The sequence below is a fragment of the Thunnus thynnus genome, chromosome 19 (genome assembly GCF_963924715.1).
Source record: "Thunnus thynnus chromosome 19, fThuThy2.1, whole genome shotgun sequence".
NCBI classification, from domain to species: domain Eukaryota; kingdom Metazoa; phylum Chordata; class Actinopteri; order Scombriformes; family Scombridae; genus Thunnus; species Thunnus thynnus.
The window spans coordinates 8,141,646-8,164,172 of NC_089535.1; the positions used below are offsets into that span (position 1 = coordinate 8,141,646).

At 38.7% G+C, this 22,527-nt stretch overlaps 2 protein-coding genes across 4 annotated transcripts; one reads left to right on the top strand and one right to left on the bottom strand.

The window, feature by feature from the left end:
- Window positions 1-4,205: 4,205 nt before the first annotated feature.
- On the bottom strand, window positions 4,206-6,835 carry foxd1 (forkhead box D1). Its single transcript, XM_067574035.1, has one exon. The coding sequence runs from the start codon at window positions 5,842-5,844 to the stop codon at window positions 4,792-4,794; it is 1,053 nt and encodes a 350-aa protein (XP_067430136.1). The 5' UTR covers window positions 5,845-6,835; the 3' UTR covers window positions 4,206-4,791.
- Window positions 6,836-12,536: 5,701 nt separating this feature from the next.
- On the top strand, window positions 12,537-22,043 carry btf3 (basic transcription factor 3). Of its 3 annotated transcripts, none has more exons than XM_067573587.1 (6): window positions 12,537-12,611; window positions 18,471-18,539; window positions 19,153-19,266; window positions 19,359-19,560; window positions 19,719-19,775; window positions 21,517-22,043. In XM_067573587.1, the coding sequence occupies exons 1-6, from the start codon at window positions 12,582-12,584 to the stop codon at window positions 21,561-21,563; spliced, it is 519 nt and encodes a 172-aa protein (XP_067429688.1). In that variant the 5' UTR covers window positions 12,537-12,581; the 3' UTR covers window positions 21,564-22,043. The 3 variants fall into 3 exon arrangements, with proteins under 3 accessions (XP_067429688.1, XP_067429687.1, XP_067429690.1); XM_067573586.1 differs by lacking the exon at window positions 12,537-12,611 and adding an exon at window positions 14,840-14,952; XM_067573589.1 differs by lacking the exon at window positions 12,537-12,611 and adding an exon at window positions 14,886-15,016.
- The last annotated feature ends 484 nt before the right edge of the window (window positions 22,044-22,527 follow it).

Here is a 22,527-nt window from a genome sequence, read left to right on the forward strand (position 1 = left end):
TTTTTTTATCAGTTTTTTATTTTTAATGAGTTTCAAACATGAATGGATATCAGTACATTCCTGCCCAGTAGAGCTTTTATATTAAAAGTAATAAGTAACTTCAAAATAACTAAATATATTCTAAACGTGTCAAAACTTTTGCCAATAAAACATAAAGATACACAAAAACATAATTTCATATTTGCTCTTACCCATGGGATCCTTTAAGATATCTACCCTTAATTATTTATTTCTTGATGTTTTCATTGGTGTTTGAATTTAAAAAGTTTATGCCAAAATTTATAATTATTTATTTATCTTTTATGATGTAAAAAACGATGCATTAAATTAGTTTAATTTGTGCTATGAATAAATATCATCATGTTGATGATGGTGATTGCTGTTATTATTATCATGATTTTCGTATTATTAAAATTATTATATACACCATATAAATAGCTCGGTTCACCTTACCGAGGACTTCCTGTTACACTTCATGCAGTGCATCTGGGGCTATAAATAATTGAACAGTGTATAGAGACACTATGAGGCCAGAAACACAACATTTTTACTATCACACTATTTCTCAAACTGTTTCATTGAGACAAAATTTTAAAAAAAGCTTCAACAATACTACAGGTCGTCTGCATTTATTATATATTAGTGAGGATTTAAAAAGTGCTGTTGTTTATATTTTTTTGAAAAAGTGTTTTTTCATTTTATTACCTTATAAAATGTTTCTCATTGGAGAGGGGGGGGGGGGGGAATAGAGATCTTAAATTTGACAGCGTGGCCTCATAAATAAGTTGTGTGCTGATGCTGTAGCTCATCAAAACATTACACATTACATCAAATATTAATGTAACTTAATGCTATGTAAAGGTCACAAAATATGTTTTTCCCTTTTCAAAAACTCAACATATTTGAAGTCAGAAAATATTTATAAAACTTATTTTCCATACAAGTCTTTTTTATATTTTATTTTACTGTTTAAATACAAATCCAAACAATATAACTATCACATTTATTCCCAGGATTATTGGTAGCACTCTTCAAAACACTTTTGTGTTGCTAGCTGATGAGGTCAGTCTGTGACTTATTTATTCAGTGAGGCTATATCAAGAATAAGAGTGTATAAAGGTGGCTAAAATGTCCTGTTTAGATTGAACACCTCAAAGTATAGATCTTTCTAATATATATATATATATATATATATATATAGATTATTGTCACAGTCTTAAAAACTCTCACACATTTACCCAAAGCCCAGTGTCTTTTATGTGCTGAGTGTTGTGCTTTATCCCCTCTCCTCATGACCTGTGACCCAGCAGGATAAACTGCTAACTGAGCTTCAGTCATGCTCAAGGAGGCTGATGCCCACATGATCCGTGACATTTCATGAAAAGCTCCTTTTTGAAAAAAAAAAAAAAAAAAAAACTACAGGAGCACCTATATTCTACTGTTGTTAACACAGCCTATGACCAAACTATCAATGAACTAAAACCTGAGTTATTTGATCACTCCAGACATACCCTTAAAAACATTGCCTGTTCCACTTTAAATGACTTTTATGATTTTTTTTAGGTATTTTTGTATTTTGTTTGATCAGTCTGTTTAATTATTCATTATTTCTATATAATAATAATGTGAGTAGGTAGAGTCTTCGAGTGTTTCTGAAGGAAAATCTAAGAGAACCGTTTTGGTGAAAGATGGACGGCCGTCAGCAGGGAAGTTGAGCCACACAAGTAAAACAGATTTATGTTATTTGTTAGTCTGGTTATCACACGGGTCAAAGGCATCAACATCCTGAAACATACTGAATTTCTGACGGGCAACCGTGTAGATTTATTTATTTATTTAATATCCTACTATGTGCATCTTCCATCTATCAAACCAGTGCGAGAATAGATAGATAGATAGATAGATAGATAGATAGATAGATAGATAGATAGATAGATAGATAGATAGATAGATAGATAGATAGATGCGTATTTATTTAAGTATTGTCTTTAAAAAAAACTTTATTTAACCAGAAATTCCCTTGAAAATAAATTATATATTTTACAAGAGAGTCTTGGCCAAAATGACAGCGTTAGAGAGTCACGTGAAAAAATAAATAATAATAATTTAGCCTACAAAGCCTATCCTATATCCCACCATATAGGCCTGGCACAATTACACAGGACCTGAGAGGCATAAAGGAGATAAGTTGATTGTTAATCTTTTCAGTGTGTTTGAGTGTCTAACATGAACGCAGTGAAGATTATCTTGCAAATGATCTCAAGCTTACAGTGCGCAGTCTGGATACATGCGTAAGGCCTATCTAAGCAATAACAACCCCAAATGATTAGCTAGTTTCTTTTTTTTATTGATCAAATCGACTATTACCAGAGCAGTTACGCAGAGACAATAGTTAAAGACAGCTAATTGACTCTAAATGTCTCTATAGAGTTGGCCTACATCACAAGACCATAGACATTACAGACAGATAGGCCTGATGGAAATATTTCAGAGATACAGCAAGCCATAAAAAAAAACATAACGTACAGGCTATGAGAAGATTTGTATTCAATATTGAATATAAGACATCTCCTATTATACTCCCTATTGGTGTATTACATTGTGTAGCCTATTATAGATACCATAAAAATACTCTAAAATAAATATACAACTCCTATTAACCTTAAACACAATGTAAGTCCCTGTAGGATTGATATTGTAATAGTGCAGCATTATAAAAATCCCGCGAGACTAAACAAGGTGTCTCTCTCTCTTTATTTCCTCTTCTATTCTTGCCTTCTCCTCGTTTAGCCTCCCTCTCTGTTTGTCAACAAGTCCATACAGTACAACTGACCTCCTTCCCTGCTGCTGCTCTCCCTCTCAGTCATAGTGTGTGTGTGTGTGTGTGTGTGTGTGTGTGTGTGTGTATGTGTGTGTGTGTGCGTATGTGTGTGTGTGCCTGTCTCTCTCTCTCTTTCCCTCTCTCGTTGCGTGTTACATCATCACGCAATAGCTGTCCTTCCGTGGCCTAGTGAACTGACTCTAAGCGCTGCACCAATTTAGCCATCTACTACACGCGTTGCTTTGAATCAGGGGAGGCAGACACACGCAGTGGACGGGCGCACACATCCAGTCACGGAAGCAGCGTGACTGCACAGTATAGACTACTGCATACAGAGCTCATAAAAAATGAAAACCAAGTGGTCTCTCACATCATGCATCACGGTAACACACAGGTGCTGTTTGCAGCTTTTGAGCCTCAGGCTGAAATGTGTTTTTGTCAATAGCTTGAAAAATATTATTTACTAGAACTCCTCCTCAGTGTCTAATTATCTGCACATTTCTCAGTGCGTCTGCGTAAAAATAGAAACCTATTTGGCTTTTTGTGTCAGCAGCTACTTGCAATTTTTTTTTACAACAACATCCTCTTTTCTGTGTGGGGAGAATAAAGGCCAAAATAAAGGTGAGTAAACACTAAAAAAATGGTGAGTGGATTAAGATGGTTTTAACCTCCATTACGCATCCCAGTCTCATGAGCCCTGCTGGCCCCGTGGCACAGCACAGCCAGACTTCAGGAGCCACATTTCATTTTTTTTTCTTTTTTCTCGCAGGGAAAACTGAGCAGATAATGAAATATTGGACGAGGGGTGTTTTCTCGAGAGCTGGTCGGCTGTCGACATCAGCGCCGGTGTAATCACCGACCTGAAGCAGGCAAAATACAGCCCCTGTCTCACCCCGCCGACACCTTCCTGTCCGCTCACCGTAATTACGAGGATGAGTGTGAGAGAGGTCAGATGCACACGCAGACCTCTTGTGCGCATGTTCCAAAGCGTACCAGCACTGACATTAGAGCGTGCCACATCTGAACAAACAGCCTGATCGTCCTGTATAGACATTTGTAAACCAAATACTGTGCATAGATTTCATCTTTTATGCCCCATGACGCGCGCGCACACACACACACACGCTTTCTGAAATGGGTGACACACTTTTTTTTTTTATCCCCCCCCCCTCAAAGCCATACAGGTCCTCCCTCTATTTGGATTGTTGTTACTATATCAGCTGATTAATAACACAATAACAACCTAATAAAATCATAAACACTTCAACTTAAGGTTTTGGCAACATTATCCAGCCTAAGTTCAACTCTGGAGTAGCACTGAGCCCAGCAGGCTTAAGTTTTATTTATTAAATTTATTTCCAAGCAAACAAATTATATTTTTTTTTGCAAAACGAAATTTATTCTTGTTGAAAAACAAACTGTGTAAAAATATCACACTTCAATTACACAATACTTGCCAAAAAATGTACAATGTTTTATTACTGAAATAAACACACACTGCATATTATAAATGTTTGACTTTTCTCTCTGTGTTTTTTAATACAAAGTTCAAATCAAAACCTTTAAAAAAATGTTTTTGATTTGCCAAAACTAATAATAAAAAAAAAAAAACATGTGTTTGACACAAATACATTATTAGCCTATTTTAAACATGTGATCATTTTTATAACCTGTCCATAAGTTATCCTGAGACGCCCTAAACTGTGACTGAAACGAATCACTTCATGGGAAATACAAGGAAAGTTCGTGGTCAAAAGCCTGATTCACACCGAAAAAATGAACATAAATATATCTTTTTTTTAAACAGCATGAATATAGGCACAAATAGTGTTTGTTTTTTATGTCCATCATTCAGCTGCGTGCTATCAAATAAACATACAAAAATAATCCTACCTTCAAAGAGGGGCGTTATTTGTTTTTGTTGCTGTTTCTTTTTTTTTAGTTTCTTGGAAAGTTTGTAGATAAGACATTTAACAGCCACTAGTGCCGCTGACAACTCTGTTTGGAAAGTTTTCAACCGGGTGTAAAACTGCTCCGGGATGGACGGTCTGCGGCTGGCTGGCCGCCGGAGGCCCCAGAGAGGACGGTAAGATCGGGACAACGACCGGAGAAGTCCTGGAGGGGCTCAGCGACCCTCCGATGATACTCTCTATGGAGAAGGGAGACCGCTGCGCCGGAGAGCTGGACTTCTGCACCGGGACCGCAGCCTGCACGCTGGCTGAACCCAGACTGGAGCTGAGCTGGGGATAAAACCTACTCCTGGCTAAGTCCGTGGTGGTGGGCATCAAAGACGGTGCGGGGATAATGGTTCCCGTGTGTGAATGTGAATGCCTGGAGTGCTGCTGCTGCTGCTGCTGCTGCTGGAAAGCAAAAAGCGCAGAGTGTGTGTGGTAGGACTGGAGCTGGATGCCGTATCCTCCGCAGCCGTACGGTCCGTACCCGTACGCAGCAGCCGCGGGGATAAAAGTGTTGTGTTCCCGCAGCAAGTCCTGCGCCTGCTGCCGCTTGAAGCGTTTCCTCCGCCTCAGAAAGCTCCCGTTGTCAAACATATCAGCCGATTCCGGGTCCAAGGTCCAGTAGTTGCCCTTGCCGGGGTTCCCGGGCTCCCTCGGTATCTTGACGAAGCAGTCATTGAGGGATAAGTTGTGTCTGATGGAGTTCTGCCAGGCCGGGAACTTCTCCCTGTAGTACGGGAAGCGGTTGCTGATGAAGTCGCAGATCTCGCTGAGAGTGAGCCTCTTTTTGGGGCTCTGCAGGATGGCCATGGTGATTAAGGCGATGTAGGAATAAGGGGGCTTCACCAGGGTGTTCTTGCCCGCCGGCTTGTAGGTATCCCTTGTGGAGGTGGAGCTGTCCAGGCACGGAGGAGGAGAGCCGGCCAGGAGGATGCCGTCGTGCATCTGCGCCACCTCGTCCACGTAGGAGCGCGTCTGGTTGTCCCCATCCTCCCCCTCGCCGACCACGTCTATGTCGGTCTCTTCCGAAAGGATGGAGGCATCCGACATCTCTGAGCTCAGAGTCATGGCTCACACACGGCTGTGCCCTCCGACGCCAGATGAGGAAGACGATGAGACGCGCAAGCTGCCCTGCCCTCCCTCTTCAAAAACTCATATGAGGAGGGGGAGAGGAGAGGAGCACGTGTCGGCGCCGGTGAGAGATGTCCCCCTTTTTACTCGCTATTTCCATATGTTTTCAGGGTTTTTTTTTATATTGCCGACTAACGAACGGTCCAGTCGATGCCAGGCTGAGAAATGTGCCGGTAAACCTGCAAAAGGGCCAAATCTGAATCACAGAGGGGGCGGATCTTCGCTTGTTATTTATACCACCGCCCTGATCACATGGTGAGGAAACGTCACCGAGCAAATGAAAAGAGAGAGAAAAAAATAAATAACAAAAAGGTCTTTGAAAATTAACTGTGAGTGGTTTTTTAAAAAAAGTTTGGTGTGGCCAACATACTTCTTAGTGGTCATTCATGGTGGCCTATAGTCCCCATATGACTAATCTGAAGCTTTTATTCCGCCCCAGTATTTTGCGCAAAAATAGGTTTTTGGAAGTTAAAAAGGAGCTTTAAGAAAGTCTAATCACTGGTATGGTCAATCCTAACATCGAAGAAGATATTTTGATTTGTTTAGGCTTAGTTATTAGTTTTATATATTAAGGAAGCAAATACACATTTAGATTTTTAATTTGCAGAAACAATCCTTGTGATTTTTTTTAAAAAAAAGTTGTGGTATAAATTTACTAAAAAAGACAATATGAATACCTTATGAAGTGCGCACCATATTCAGGCAGCTCAGTTTGCGTGATCTGGTAGTTATCTAGATTATCCGCGAGCCATTTGTAATGGAAAAGAGTCAGCTGTTAACTCGAATCAGTCACGGGTCACGCAGAGCATGCAAGCCCCAGATATAAGGCCTCTGCCGCGCGTCTGGAGCACGGTGCTGTGTGTGTGGGGTGTGTGTGTGTATATATTTTTTAATATTATTTTATTTTATTAAGTCCGGATGACAGAATTATTACGTCTCTTTGTGTTTAATAAACCAAAAATTTTAAAATTAGAAATTTTTAAACAAATCACATAAAAGAAAAGTGTTAAGAAAGTGTTAATTTTCAGTTTGTGTCAGTGTGTTTGGGCCTGTTAAAAACTATGATAATATGTAATATATCTACTGCAGAACTGTCTGGATTGTGGATTAAAATGCACCCTAAATAAAACGTGAAGTTCGCACATAACATGTTATATTCGTGTGTTATTAGATTCGGATTAGATTTGCCTTCTAATGACTGTTTGTGAGATTCATCTGAAAATATTTCAGGATTTAACAGCAGACCTGCTCCTACATGTTTGCAAAGAACAATCAAAAAAGCAAGCAAGTTTACTAAATATATTGCAAATATATTACAAATATATAACATCTGCCGAGTTTAATCAAATTATTAAAAATAAACAAACTTATTGACATTTTACTTCTCACCTTTTCTGCCATAAAAATAGAAGTTATCAGTTAATTTTCATGAATGCAGTTGGGCTGAAAACATATTTAGAAATACAATAAAAATCTATATGACTTTATTTCACACTGATTCAGGTGCTCTGTGGCCCTTCAGTAACTTTTTTGGAGGTTCTCATCTGACGAGCGCCATCTAGCGGTGAACTTGTCTCACAATTAACAAAAAAACACTTTCTGGCCCATTAAAGATAAAAGCTGTTACAGCTGAAGGTGTCACAATACAACCGGGAATTAACAACTAAATTTCCTTAAAATAACCAACTTTTAGTATAAAGTTCAGTATCGAGTAGCTTTTATCTTGTATCTGACTTATTACCCTGGCACAAAGCTCCAAACTTTAGCCTGCTAGTTCACATAGAAAATAATCAATTTTTTATATATTATATTGTAAAAATAATAAGAAAGCTCTGAGTTAAAAATACAAACATTTTCTGTCATTTCTGTTTACACAGATTCTGTGATTATAATTAGATTTATCACTTCACTGTTTGAAATGGCAGACGAGTCTGCAGGATCATCACAATACACTTTATATTCATCATATTTCGCTTTTTAATTTGTGGGTAAAATATAGTCTGATAAAAAAACTTAATTTAGAGAGAAAAGTTAAATACACACACTCTTCACTCTCTCTTCACATGCATTAATTCCCTCGTTTTTGATCAGAATAAAGTTATCAGTGTAAACGTAGCCAAAGAGAAAACTTGTTGCAACAACTTAAACTGTTGTTGTTATTGTTTTTAAGCATTTGTCTTTAATTATTGTGTAATATATGTTTTATGTATTTTTATGTTTCGTGACGTTCAAGTCTACATCATGTTCTCTACCCTATTTTACCTGCATGGCTGCAAAGACAAATTTGACCTCGGGGACAATATATATATATAATATAATATAATATTATATTATATTAATAATCAATAACCAGATAAACAGCTCGAAGCATCGTTTGTATTTTGTATTTAATGGGGCATGATACTTCATGCATTTAGCTGTCAAAAACAATTTCAGTCTCAACTGAAAACCTCTTTTTAAAAAGCACGTGCTCCATGAAAGAGGTGTGTATTATATAATAACAGGCAAGTCTGACTGCCTGGACTGTCGATGTGGTGAATGCACAAACACCAAAAGATTTGTCAATTCAAATAGTCAGTTTTGTTTGTTATAAACTCTGTCGACACAGTAACCCCAAATGTTTATTTGTTGAATTGTTGTTAATTCATAGAATCTGCCCAAAAGTGTATTTCAGTCACAACTCTGGGAAGCCAAAAAAAAAAAAAGATATGAGATTAATGAAGTGTAATTGAAACTTGTATGAATGCATTATCCCTATCAGAAAAAAATATATATCTGCATTAAATGAACGAGGAGTGGTCTGGATGTGCACTTACAAGACCAGCTCTCGCTCGCATGTGTGGTAAACCACCTCTAAAGTGTTTCTAAATTCGCCCTCTGCGATCCGAGGGTGTTTCCGTGCCACGGGGTACCAAGAAAGCACTTAGCTGTTTAAACGCAATCCCTGCCTGTCTGCCTCCTTCCCTGACAAAACCCCCGAGTGTCACCAAATCGGGCCGTCTGAGAGGGGGGTCTGAGGGGCATGTGATTCATGTGTAGCCTATCACATGCACAAAAGGCGACACAAGGTGCCCACAGAGGTACTGTGCGTGCAGCGCACTAGAAGTTGGGAAGATCAAATTCAAACCGATATAAATGAGGAATAAACATATAAATAAACAAATAAACACAAGTTGAAATATTTTTCTACTGTAGTAGGTCTAAATCTCCGTGGGAAAATACAGTATAGCAACATATATAATACACTTTTGAAGGATATTAACGCCACACCGTTTGATTGCCTGTACTTCTTTTGATGGAATATCTCCAAAACTTGGGAAAACCATTACTGAATAGCTTTATTAAACTTACCAGTTAATGTAAATGTTTACTAAACCTAACTCTGATATCAGTGAATTGACAGGTGATTAATTGTCGAGTTGATGACTGTAGTTGTGACAGGAAAGGTAATAAAGTATAAAATAAAAATAATAAGCGGTAATTTGAGCAGATCAACGTGTGAGAGCTGTGAAAGCTGTTGGAAGTGTGCATTTCACTCCTCATTTTATCCACTCCGGTGGGATATTTAGGGAACAATCTCAGCGCGTTTTCTTGTTATTAAAGTTCTAATAAGCCATTGCCAATCCACGCAATCTCTCGCTCTACTTTCATAATATGTGGAGGAAATCTTCCCGCGCCAAAGTCCAACACATTTCTTAAAGAAAAAGTACCTAAAAGTTGCCAAAACTGCACCGAAGGGCCCTGAAACAGCCTCAGGTTTCTGATCAGTCCAGGGGAGAGAAGGCATGTGATTATCATGGGGGTGCATGACAGAGGGATTAACTAATACATGAAGCTGATAATTGCTGTCATCAATTATTATTTTACATGGTATTTATGATCAAATATTAGTGTTGTCCTGTCTTTATTAGTACATCCGTTTATTACAGTATAATTGTAAGCCTGCTCCTAAAGATTTATTATTGTCCACTTACACCCACAAGAAAGTGTTTATTTTCATGTTATGTTTATTTACTGATATATTCATAACTGATTTGTCATTTGGTTTCATTGTGTGTTCCTTAAGGAGGAGGGTTTCCTCAGGACATGTGTTACTCTGTCCAACACATTGAAACAAAAATATAACCTTGTTTCATGATAATTAAACTGTATTAAGTGCTCCAAATATTTCCCTCAAATAAAGAAAATATTTAAACTAAATACCAGACAAAAAAGGGGAAAACTGATCTCACCGTATTAGTTATAATTATAACTGATAGGGCTTGTAAAGGCATTATTATAGTAATCTATTCATTATTTATTTTGCAGCTTAATGGTTTTTACACAATATGTTCAGAATAGAATATAATCAAGATTGCATGTTCAAATAATTCTGCCCCTGCAGAATAATATACTGTATGTGTATCATTTTAAATCATTTAACAGCTGTATGTAAGATTTTACATTGCGTGATCCTGATGTTGTGACATCCTGTCAAAATATTTGTGGGAGACAAAGTTTCAGTCGTCAGCATCACTGGCAGGTTTCAGTAAAAGTCCATCAGAATCAAGTATTCTTCCTATACTGTTTATATTATAATGTTCATCATTATACAAAAGGAAATCCTCAGAGACACACCTCTTTCTCCATCAGTGGTGGCCTCAATAGACCAGAATGCAATGCAGTCACAAGACAGGTTGTGTTTTGAGTAAAGGGCAGAAGTCTTACCTTTTTCATCAAGTCCCCACCTGTTCGAGGTGAAAGTGGTTATTAGTCATTATCCAAAGGACAAACAGACAATCTGATGATGTAAAATACTAACACACACGCACGCGCGCGCACACACACACACACACACACACACACACACACACACACAACCACACACACACACACACACACACACACACACATACACACACACTGTGTTTTTGCACTTCACAATGAATCTGATCTAGAATAACAGGCATTGTGACAAATACTCCTGGTAAATTCAAAATTGAATAAAAAGTTTTGACCTACGAATGACCTCCTCTTTCTGCCATGACAAAATATTGTAAGTGGCTTAAACAAGGTCTACTCAGAGCAAAGTACAAGTCCTTTATAATTAAATTCATCCATCCAATTCAAACATGTTTTCTTTTAAAGGTGCTACAGTAAGAGGTAATCACATGAATGTAACTGTGCTCATCATGAAAACAATTGTTTCTAGTAATTTGGAAGTGCCATTATCACGCAAAAACACTGTACTGTACTATGTAGTGTAATGTGCGACATTTATCCTCATCAGGGTACTAGTCTATAATAAACTTCCCTGTGTTCTCGCCACATGTGCTTAACAGCTCAGAGTCTTGTGGCCACTCAACCTGCGTGTCTCTGTAACAAAGCTGAAGATCCATCTGAAGAACTATCAGCTGCAGTTGTCGGAGCCTCTCATACTTCCATCAGCGGTGAAGTCTGGCTTGTCTATTTTATTTCTTTTTACTAAACAACACAAACAAACAAGGTGATGGACAGAAATCTCAGGGTTTGATTTTGAATTGCGCTTCCCTTTGAGGCATGCCTATAGACTCGAGGAGAGTTAAACAAAATCTTGGCCCACTTAGGCATTTATCAAAGGGTGAAGTTTTTTCCACAGTCTATGAGGTTAAAGACGAAAGACCACATGTGAAAGTTTTTATGTCAACTTGTAACATCATCTTCAGAATAGAATAAAAAGACTGTTCATAAAACTTGGCGACACTCTTACAACCTATAACCCCGAGGTCCTCTGAATGGTCAGCCTTAATTCTATATCAACAGGTGAAGGTGTCAAACTGTTGCCTGCCTGGAGGTGTCCACCTATTAGCACTTTTTCTCCTTTAAGGACCCCTCCCATTTGGAAGTCTCATGGCTGCAAATAATCTAAGCTAACAGGTGACCTCGGTGGCCTGAGTTGAGCTTTTCAAGCAGCCATTCTCAAATAATAAATCCTTCCTCTTTCACAAGGATAGACTCGTAGGTTTGACCTGTGCTATGTTAATGTAGTATGAATTTCCATCATAAACACATCGCAAAAGGCTGTGATATCAAAAATGTTAGATTTATCATGCTAGTAGCTTCTTCTTCTGTTTTGCTATATGAATGGATTACCGAGTAGGCCCACCTGGCACATGACCAGGGGACCCCTTGGCCACATCTTCTGTGAAAAATTAAGGGCTGTAGTCTCTTGGTTGACTGGTTGATTAGTTGGTCGATATGCTCTCATCTGACCAAATTCTCATTGGTCGAATAATCTCCGTGTTACTTTCATAAGGAGAAACAGGATTAGTCCATTATTTCCTGTGTATTCAAAACACCCCCGTTGTTTTCACAACTTTGAACACGCCCAACCTAATGGAGACTGTTAGGTCTAACTGTATTTAACGTTCACTGATTATACTGAACATTTACTGAATCGGTGTTTCTCCCATACTTACAAAAATGAGAACTCCTGCTAGGCCTAAAAAATATTTTTTAAATGCCAAAAAAAACGCCAAATATTCAGTCACTCGGAAATCAATAGCGTTTGGGAGCCTCTGTGCCGATACGTGAGTCAACCTCTGTGTCGTTGCCAGGGAAACTGTTGGCAGCGTATCTCCGTTCAGGAATAGCGCAGTACGTAATATTTGTGCGTCGCGAGTGGGAAAGACCGATCGACAGAGAAGTGACGGTGAATGCTAGCGGAGCAGAGGAAAAGGAGAGCAGTAAGTTGTCAGTCTGATAGTAAATGTACAGTACAGGCTACAGTGTAACAGTAAATAAATGCTTCAGCTTTTCAAGACCAAGAAAAGTAACGTCTGTTGTTTCCCCAACTGCTGGAAGAGTGAAGGGGGTTAGCTCCAAAGTTAGCAACAATGGGTTAGCCTAACCGGAAGACGCTATACAGAGCAATGGAGAACGGGAAGATGAGTGGCTGCTGAGTTCATTCTGTCCCTAACATCCAGCAACTTTAAATCCCCAAACTCTCAGACATGGAGGTTGCTGCTTTTCCACAACATAAGAGAATTTGGACATGGTTTCCTAAAAAGTGACACAAAATGATTATTCAATTATCAAAGTAGTAGGCGATTAATCTTGTTCTGCCGATTGGCTAATCAATTAATTGACTAATCCTTGCAGCCCTACCAGGCTTGCTCGTTGCTTGGCAGTGGTGGAAGAAGTACTCAGATCCCTTACTGAAGTAAAACTAGCATTATCACAACGTAAACTTACTCAATTACAAGGTAAGTTCTTGCATTTAAGATCCTACTAAAGTAAAAGTAAAGAAGTATGAGCTGGACATAGGAAAGAAGAAAAACTGCTCTACCACACATATTTTGATTCTTTTTTCAGACTTTCAGATTTCACTTGTGAAATATTGGACAATTTTCCTCTTTGGGCCTCAAACAATTATTTATTTAGTGGAACTAATAACTCAAACATCTGTAACATGACAAGGAGCCAAAACTCCACACACAGATTACAGACAAAGACAAAAAGCTTGGGAACTACTAGTTTAATCTTTAACTTCAATGTTTTGTATTTTATAAGCTTGTCATATATTATTTATTTATATAAAAATAGTAGAATAAAAATAGACAATATTTCCCCCAGGACTATGGTAGAGTAGAAGTACAAAGTGGCATAAAATGGAAATACTCATGTAAAGTTCAAGTACCTCAAAATTCCACTATTGCTTGGTAAATCATGGCCTAATCACATTGTTCAGCATGTTTTGCCATCAAATCAGGATGCATATGGCTATAATATTCTTATTATTGCATTTATGATGTTAAATGAAGATAAAGACTTATTTTGATTTCATCATGAAACAGTTCATGTCAGGAGACAACAGAGCACCAAATCAAGTTGTGGCCTATAATAGGCTTTCTTACATTTTAGGAAGGTTAATAATATGCACACATATTCCAGACATTGTTTATTCTCTCAACATGAGGCAGCCCAAGACCCCAACTGTCCCAACCCAAATCTTAAAGCATAGGTTCACAATTCTTCAAGTCTGTCTTAAAACAGCAGTCAGGTGCCTAAATGAACACTGAAAGAGCTTTTCCTCACTGTAATCATTCCTCCTGTTCACACGGGCTGTTAAAAGATCTCCTTCAAATGCACTTTCAGTGTAAGTGATGGGGGCCAAAATCCACATTATGTCCACACAGTCATTTTGTGTACAGTTTAAAAGTTTATCTGAAGCTTTTATGAAGCTTCAGCAGTCTGAGTTAGTGATATCAAGTGGATATCTGCCACATTTAGTCATTTTAGCATCAGATTCCCTCTTTTCAGAATCACTTATGTGCATTACACTATTAATCTATTTACCACTTATGTGCAATATTGCACTTGTGCACCAATGTGCAGTATAATGTATATATTTTAATTCATCTAATCTTATCTTTCTCTTCTCTCGCTCCCCTTTTGTTTATCATTCTAAATATTTTATTATATACTCTGATTGGAACGTAAGCTTGAAAAAGACAAATTTCACTGCCTTCAATGTTACCACCCACTGTGTTGCTGTGCATGTGGCAATAAAAGCTCTTCTTCTTCTTCTTTGTGTTTCCTCATTTCCCTGTTGAGCTACGGTGGGAGAATAGTAACAAAAAGAGGGACTTTGGCACTAAAAAGACTGTAACGTTGAAAGATATCTACTTGATTTGACTACGGCTGAAGCTTCATATTAGCTTCAGATAAACTTTTAAATACATTTTTGAGCAAAAGGAAGCCTGTGGATTTTGGCCCCCATCACTGAAAGTGTATCATGAAGGGATCTTCTCATGGCCAACAAGAGGAATGGCAAGAAAAACCTTTTTCATTGTTAATTTTAGCACCTGACTTGTTTTAAGATAGACTTGAAAAATTGTGTACCTGTCCTTTAACCTTTACATTTGCTTGATTAAGATTGTTAAAAGTGGTCAAAGCGTTGCCTGCAAAGCTAAACTCGGGGCACTCATGCTCCACTTCAGATTTTTTTTTTCTGCCGTGCGTCACTTCCTCCCTCCTCTCTTGCTTCCATCTTGCTCCCCGCATGTGTCTGCCGTTAGTCTACAGGTCAGTGAGGAGCTTTAAATACATTCTTCCCTGCACTGTTTCCCCCCCGATCTGACGGCAAGAGGTAAAGGAAAGCCTTTTCTCACTAGATGGCTGAAATCTGCCGCGGTTTGAAGCTAACGTTGCTGACGGTCATGTGCGGCTGTGGGTGACAGGCCGGCCACTCCACTGTCTCCCAGTTAGCTCACAGGCTAGCTAAAGTTAGCCTGCAAGTTATTGCTCTAAAGCTAAACCACACCTTGTTTCGACTCAATGTTTGGCTGCATTAGTCAGCTAACGTTAGCTTAAACCGACCTGACGCTGCCTGCGGTGCTTTTGTGTTATTTTGCTTGGTCCAATTTACCACAGCCTTGTGTTAACTTACTTGTGTGTCTTCGCTTGTTGTGCTCAGTACAGACACCAGTTTAGGGAAACCATTGGGTTAGCTGTCGATGGCTAACGGAGCGCCTGTTACTGGTACTCTGACAGCTCCTTACTGGCTTTTTAATGTCTGCTTACCGCTATGATTACAGTCTTTAGCGCCGACCACCACGACTGCTGCCCCCTGCTTGCATATGTTGTTGAAGTAGGATGTTAGTTGTATATATTCTCATTTGTTTACACCTTTATCATTAGGATGCGTTGTTTCCATCTTCCCGGGTACACTTCAGAGATAAAAGCTAAATTGCAAACCAGTTGTGGAAAGTACTCTACTTAGGGCTGGGCAATATATCAATACTATATCAATATCGTGATAAGAGACAATATATCGTCTTAAGTTTTGGATATCATAATATTGTGATATTGTCTTTTCCTGGTTTTAAAGGCTGCATTAAAGTAAAGTGATGTAATTTTCTAGCTGTTCTGTCATTGGCCTTTTCCCAACTAGTCACTATATCTACATTACTGATGATTCTTTACCAAAAATCTCATTGTGTAAATATTTTGTGAAAGCACCAGTAGTCATCCCTACAATATTGTCATAATATCAATATCAAGATATTTGGTCAAAAATATGGTGATACTTGACTTTGTCCATATTGCTCAGCCCTAACTGTACTTAAGAATTTCTATTTGATTTTACTTTATACTTCCACTCCGTTACATTTGGAGGACTGGACTAAACTAGATAACTGTATATAAAGTAGTTCAAACTAGCTCCACCTCCAGCAGCTACAACAGTAACATGCTGCTTACACACTGATGCTTCAGTATTAATAATCTAATGATGTCATATATTATAATATATCAGTCAGAGAGACCAAACCACAACTTTTACTACAGTACTTTATTTACATTTTGCTGCTAATACCTATATACTTTTATTTAAGTAGGATTTTTCATGCAGGAATTTTAATGGTAATAGAGTACTTTTTCTTTGCTGCATTGGTACTTTTTTAAGTAAGAGGTACTCTGAAAATATAGTCTGTATGTAAGTGTTTGAGAATTGGCAGTATTATAGAACTGGTCAGGCGTGTGGTGATCCTCACACAATCAAAGGCTGATCATAATCGATCAAGCAATGTGTGCGGATAACTAAATAGAATTTTCTTCCATTTTCTACATTAATTTATTATCTAATACTAGACTGGTAAAAAGTGTGTTAAAAAGGTACAGATATATATATATATATATATATATATATATATCATAGTATTAACATGGCTCTTATAGTACTATGGTAATACAGTATGTGTAGCCTATATGCACTGTAGTAATATGATCATGCTCTATATGGCTGGATGTCTGCTAGTAAAACCAGAATACATGGTGTAAAACCTACTTAGATTTCTTAAAGGTAGAGTCAGTGATTCTAATCCAATACATATGTTTTTCAAATTCAGTGACTATGTCCTCACGGTTCTCTAGCTGTCTGCTCCGTGTGTATACGCTGGTTCTGTTAACACAGTGGCTCGGACCAAGCTCACCAGAGCAGCTGTCTGTGTGAGGACATGATAGTTTCCCGTCTCCAGCAAACGTTGAGTGGTGAGGAATGGCTGGTGAACTAGAGAGAGAGAGAGAGGCTGTGTCCAATTTACATAGAAAGTGTTTTCTCGCTATGATGAGCTTCCATTTTATCAATCCACACTGAATCCAAGACAGTCTCACAGAGACCCCCTGCGTTTTTTTTTATGCTCTGAGTCTATTTATGTCGCGTTTAGTGAAGCGTAATCTGAGCAGGCAGCTGTTAAAATCACGCAAATATCTTTGAGCGAACTTATTAACTGAATCAATAAATACAATAATCAATAAATTCTTCCCGTGGAGCTGACATGCAAACTATTGTGGTTCAGTAAATTTCCGCTGTCAGTCAGCCTGGTGAAGCTAGTTTGTCCGGCCGCTGTCCTCTCAGCTATACATGAGCTGCAGCTGACAGACGGCTGCTTCGGTTGACAGAAATGCTGAAGGCAGGTTGAGTGAGAAGTGGCGAGGCTGCAGAGAGGCGGAGAGTGTGGACGGACTGTTGTGCTCACATGAGACCAAATTCTTTTCTGTTCCTGATAAGGTGTGAGAGGAGCAGAAGTGACTCTACAGCTGACACATCACTCTGGATTCTGCCATATTTCTCTTTTGGTCGTTAACTTGGCATCACACGTCCATGAATTGGAGGGTCAGAGCTTTTAAAGGAACAGGAAGGGAGGGGTGTTTGGGTGTTGAGTTCAAATATTATCAATCTTTCTCCAGAATGACTGACTCTACCTTTAATTACAACACCAGAATGATTGCTAAGTTTGTGATTTTGCCAGCGGGGCAGCACAATGAAGAATAAAAACCACAGGATCTGTTGTATAGGACTCATCTTTCCTTGAAGTAGCACAATTGGCAGCATGTCACATTTCATCAACGCTAAATGTGTTTGTGTTCCCCTCATTCATGTTGTCTGAAGGCTGGGATCAGATACACAGCCATTTAATTATGATGTGTGCTTACTGTTTGTCTTCTGGCTTTGATTTCCCCAACAACGTAGATTGTGTTTGCTCAATCAGATCAGAGCATCCAATTGGCACGTGAACAAACCAAACCACATGTGTGTTATTCACTCAATGCAGTAGCCTCCAGTGAGGCAAGTGCTTGTAAGTTAGTTGGAAGTGGCTGTCCAGCCACCCAATATCATCAGAGTTTTATTACGTTAACTTATTTATCAAGTCAAATCAGCATGAAAGGACTCTGGAGGATTATGTCACTCACATAATACAACACTGATACATAATATACTGTAATAGTTTCTAATTTAATTTAACACTGTCAAGGATTCTGAGCTTCGAATTATTATCATCATTTTTTTGATGGTTTTGAAGATTTTCAGAAATCACAATTAATGCTGTTGATTTACCCCTAACATGTTGTGCTCTCTGTTGGTTTTAACCATTTCAATCCATATACATTGTCACGTACTGGTGGAATTAACATGTTGCAATATCACATAACTTAACAGCAAAATACCTGAAATTTTCATGTTAATCCCGGAGGCTGTCAGTGTAAACAACATCTGTGCTGGTGACACTAATGTTATGTAATGTCCTCTGTTTTTTTTTCAGATGAAAGAAGCAATTATGAATCAAGAAAAACTAGCTAAACTACAGGCACAAGTCCGCATCGGCGGAAAGGTAATGAACAAAATAAATCACTCAATTAAAAGCATCTTTTTTACTATTTCTTAATGCTGTAAGACATGATTAGAGTTCAGGACTTGGCTGTCAGACTGTCACACATGGGTACACATCAACCAGCCTGACAAAGGAAGTGAAAGTAGATACTACTTTGAAGAAAAGAAACTTAGAGAAAGATTGAAAAAAGAAATACTGTAAGAAATAATTGACGTTTGCTTGAGAATGTAGATGATGTGCAGAACTATTAGAAAATCTTTAGTAAAATTTTAAAAAATATTTAAAAACTGGTGATATAAGTAAGACATTGAGCTCAGGGGCAACATAGTTATGTACAGCTTAAGCTCTGAAGAAGTTTCTATGGCTAGTTTCTATGACAACCCGCAGTTTCATATTTTTGTAACACAACAGCAGTAATTTTAGACAGCAGTGTGCTGTAAGCCAGAGAACAAACTAAAATAAACAGATTATAAACAGTCATCAGTTTTTGGGCCAATTGTCTCATATCCAGCATACAAGTTATGTTGAATACACAACATAATGCATGAATAAATCAAGCTTCATTATGACTTGGAGGTTTACACAGAAACATATTTGTATGATTGTCCTGCAGGGTAGCGCTCGCAGAAAGAAGAAGGTTGTGCACAGAACAGCAACCGCAGATGACAAGAAGCTCCAGTTCTCCTTAAAGAAACTCGGTGTCAACAATATTTCCGGTATCGAGGAGGTAGGAATAAAACTTCTGTGATTCGAGGTGAATCTGTTTCGGTAACGAGTGTTGTTTTGTTGTTAACAGCATACAAATCCGGTCTGTTGCAGGTCAACATGTTTACAAATCAAGGAACAGTCATCCACTTCAACAACCCCAAAGTGCAGGCCTCCCTCGCCGCCAACACCTTCACCATCACCGGCCACGCCGAGACCAAGCAGCTGACCGAGATGCTGCCGGGCATCCTGAACCAGCTGGGAGCCGACAGCCTGACGAGCCTCAGGAGACTCGCCGAAGCTTTGCCCAAACAGGGTCAGTGCGCAGATACTGATACCTAAACTCATGTCTGCCGAGGCTATAATGTAGCACGTATCCCGCTATAGGCTCAGACTTTACCTCCAGCGTTTCCGGTAACTCGATCGTTTAAACGTGCTCTTCAAGCTTCTCACAGTTCTTTTCTGTTCTTACAGCTGTAGATGGAAAAGCACCGATTGCAACAGTAGAAGAAGAAGACGATGATGTTCCAGGTGAGTGCTCAGATGTCTTCATTTTGTATTATATACAACTAGAGCTGGCCAATTGACTGAAAAGTAACAGAAACCGACATTATGTCTCTCTAACCGACCTCATTTTAGTGATATCGATATGTTCGATGAAGTCATTCCTTCATGCAGAATGTCCTGCACCTGCAGTTCAAAGCGATGTAATTAACCTTACGTGTCAGGAAAGACAGCATGACTCAAGTGTGGGAGCAGTGCGGCGTGGGGGGCCGGGTGCAGATGGGAACATGCTGGTACGGCTTCGTTCAACACGATACAGGACAAAACGAAGCCAAACAGAAATAACTTTGGATAATAGCAGAGTTCAGTGCCGAGTGTGTGAGGCGAGTGTGCGGCAGACACGTGGTGAAGCTGAGCTCAAGACAGACAGACAGGCAGATATGCTGGACGTTAGCAGCATACTGTAACATAATGTTACAGCATAATGTGACAGAGAATGTTCAGCATAAGCAGTTTGTCAGAAAATAAATGTCTTTGCATTTGTCAAAATAATGTCTCTGTAAAAGATCTGACTAATAAGATGACATAAGTTATAAAATATAACTGATAATACTCAGTTTTGACAATCACAAGATCTGTTAAACAGTCATATTTTACTTTGAATTTAGTGTTTTAGCAAAAAAAATACAGAAAAGTGTTCCTAACTACTGGATATGGTAAATGAATATGACTAAGTCATTAGAACTTCAGTGTGAGGATGGAGAATAATAAGATATTATTTGATTTAATCATTACTGAGGTAAACGTAACAATCATGATATTGATTTCAGCTGATATCGCTGAGCCCTACACACAACTAACTGTCAGTGCGCAATAGTCTGTTCCACCATTCAAAATAAAATATCGCTTCACCATTTCTCATATATAAGCTGGTCTCATTTGGCCATCTCGCAGTCTTATTTGGAAATTCTCCTTCACACTTGTCCATTATCGGGGGAGTTTTTTTTTTTTTTTTTCTTTCTTTCTTTCTTTCTCTCAGTTGAATAACCATGGCAGGGTTGCTTTTCTTTTGGCTCGTGAAAGGGGGTCATACAAAGGGGATTCAGCAATGACTTTAGATGATGGTGCAATGCAGGGTTTTGTGTTTGAATCTCATGTTCATTGTTTATAAGATCTTGAGATTCAGTTTGCTTTTCTTTGTGAAGAAAATGGGCCAAACACATGAGGTTGCTATTACAATAAGCTCAGCTTTTCCCAGGACTTCTCTCCCCGTAGCCCGACTTCTCACTAATGTAACAAACGATTACACATGTATTCAGCAATAGGAGCAGTCGAAGCTTGATGGCACGGGGTTAACAGCCATTGCCATCGTGTTGTTATTGGAGTTAAGTTTCCTTTTTGTTCTCCCACTGAAGGAACATGTTTACTCAGACCTTTCCAATTGTTTCCATTTTAACCTTCGACCCAACTTGGAAAGGCAGATTTCTCACATTTCATGGAGTAATTGAAGGCAACTTTTTGATGCTCCACGCCATAATTTTTACAGCTGCTTTCAGTAGTTGCGAGGGCCTCATGTGTCAAGCACGTTGCAGCCTATATAGGAGCGGGAGAGATGAGCAAAGAATTGGGATTGCGTTACACCGAGTATCACGTTTCAGATAAACACACTTTTCCTGAATTGTGCTCTGGCACCTCTGTGAGTCATTTGTGCAGATGCCTTTCTCTTCAACTCAAGTCAATTCACCGCTGAATCCTTTTGTTGTTTCAGATCTGGTGGAGAATTTTGATGAAGCATCCAAGGATGAGGCTAACTAGAGGGGAAAGTGGACTCTCTGGAGTGACAAAACTTGACAGGACCATGTGGGGCACAAGATGTTTTTCTGTCTATTTCAAGAGGTGGGAAGTTAATTGTTAAAGTACCTGAGAACATGGAAAATCCGTCAACCTCTGGCTGTGAGCGTTCTGTAACATGTGCAACACCTAGACAAAATACTTGCATACTCTCAAGTGAATAATTTTGAGTATTTTTTTCTAGAATAGTACTCTGAAGTATTAAAAACTGGGGTAGCAGTATTTTTGTGTAAGGTATTTTAGTACTCATTCCACCTCTTCTTTGTCACCAGACTCTGTAAATGCTTGTTGTGCTCTGTGGTCTGTATGTCCAGTTACAGTGAGAGATTGTGTGTAAAATGTGGTGTTAAAGGCTCCCAATGTTTCCTCCACGTTACTGAACCTTAATTCTTTGTGGCCTCACTGAAACCATATCTGGAATAAACCTTTGCTACTGTCAATAAACAGGTAGAATTTCTGTTTTTTTTTTCTCCCCTCAAGGACAGTTTTTACTGTTAATGCTCTACTGTAGATTGATCAGCATGCTTAGGTGTGCAGGTTGATCTCTAGTCAGACTATTTACCTCATTACTTGACTTACTTAGTTAAAGGAGCACTCCACTGAAGACTGTAAGACTTCATTTAAGGAAGACGATAGCTCCTGTAAGTATTTGCAGGTACAGTATGATGGAGTAGAGACAGCGATCCACTTTAAATAAACAGACATGACATAATCATACGTACATACAAAATGATAATTATGAAATGTTATTTAATTCCTGCTTATTTTCATAATTGCGAGCCATTTTTATTCAATTCCAGCAGTATTCATTTCAAATATTCTTTTTCTCTGCTAAATGTTTCATTTCAAGATACTAATTTACATCACAAAGTCTTTGTCAATCAAGATTTGTTGTTGCTTTGGTTTGCGTAAGCAACTTAGGAAAAAG

What these genes read in the sequence shown, in the direction of transcription:
- btf3 (XM_067573586.1), top strand. Translation starts at nt 14,854, where the DNA reads ATGCTCCACTTCAGATTTTTTTTTTCTGCCGTGCGTCACTTCCTCCCT. An exon ending in TGTCTGCCGTTAGTCTACAG is followed by an intron (nt 14,953 to 18,470) that starts GTCAGTGAGGAG and finishes TTTTTTTTTCAG; the next exon opens with ATGAAAGAAGCAATTATGAA. An exon ending in CGAAGCTTTGCCCAAACAGG is followed by an intron (nt 19,561 to 19,718) that starts GTCAGTGCGCAG and finishes CTGTTCTTACAG; the next exon opens with CTGTAGATGGAAAAGCACCG.
- foxd1 (XM_067574035.1), bottom strand. Translation starts at nt 5,844, where the DNA reads ATGACTCTGAGCTCAGAGATGTCGGATGCCTCCATCCTTTCGGAAGAG.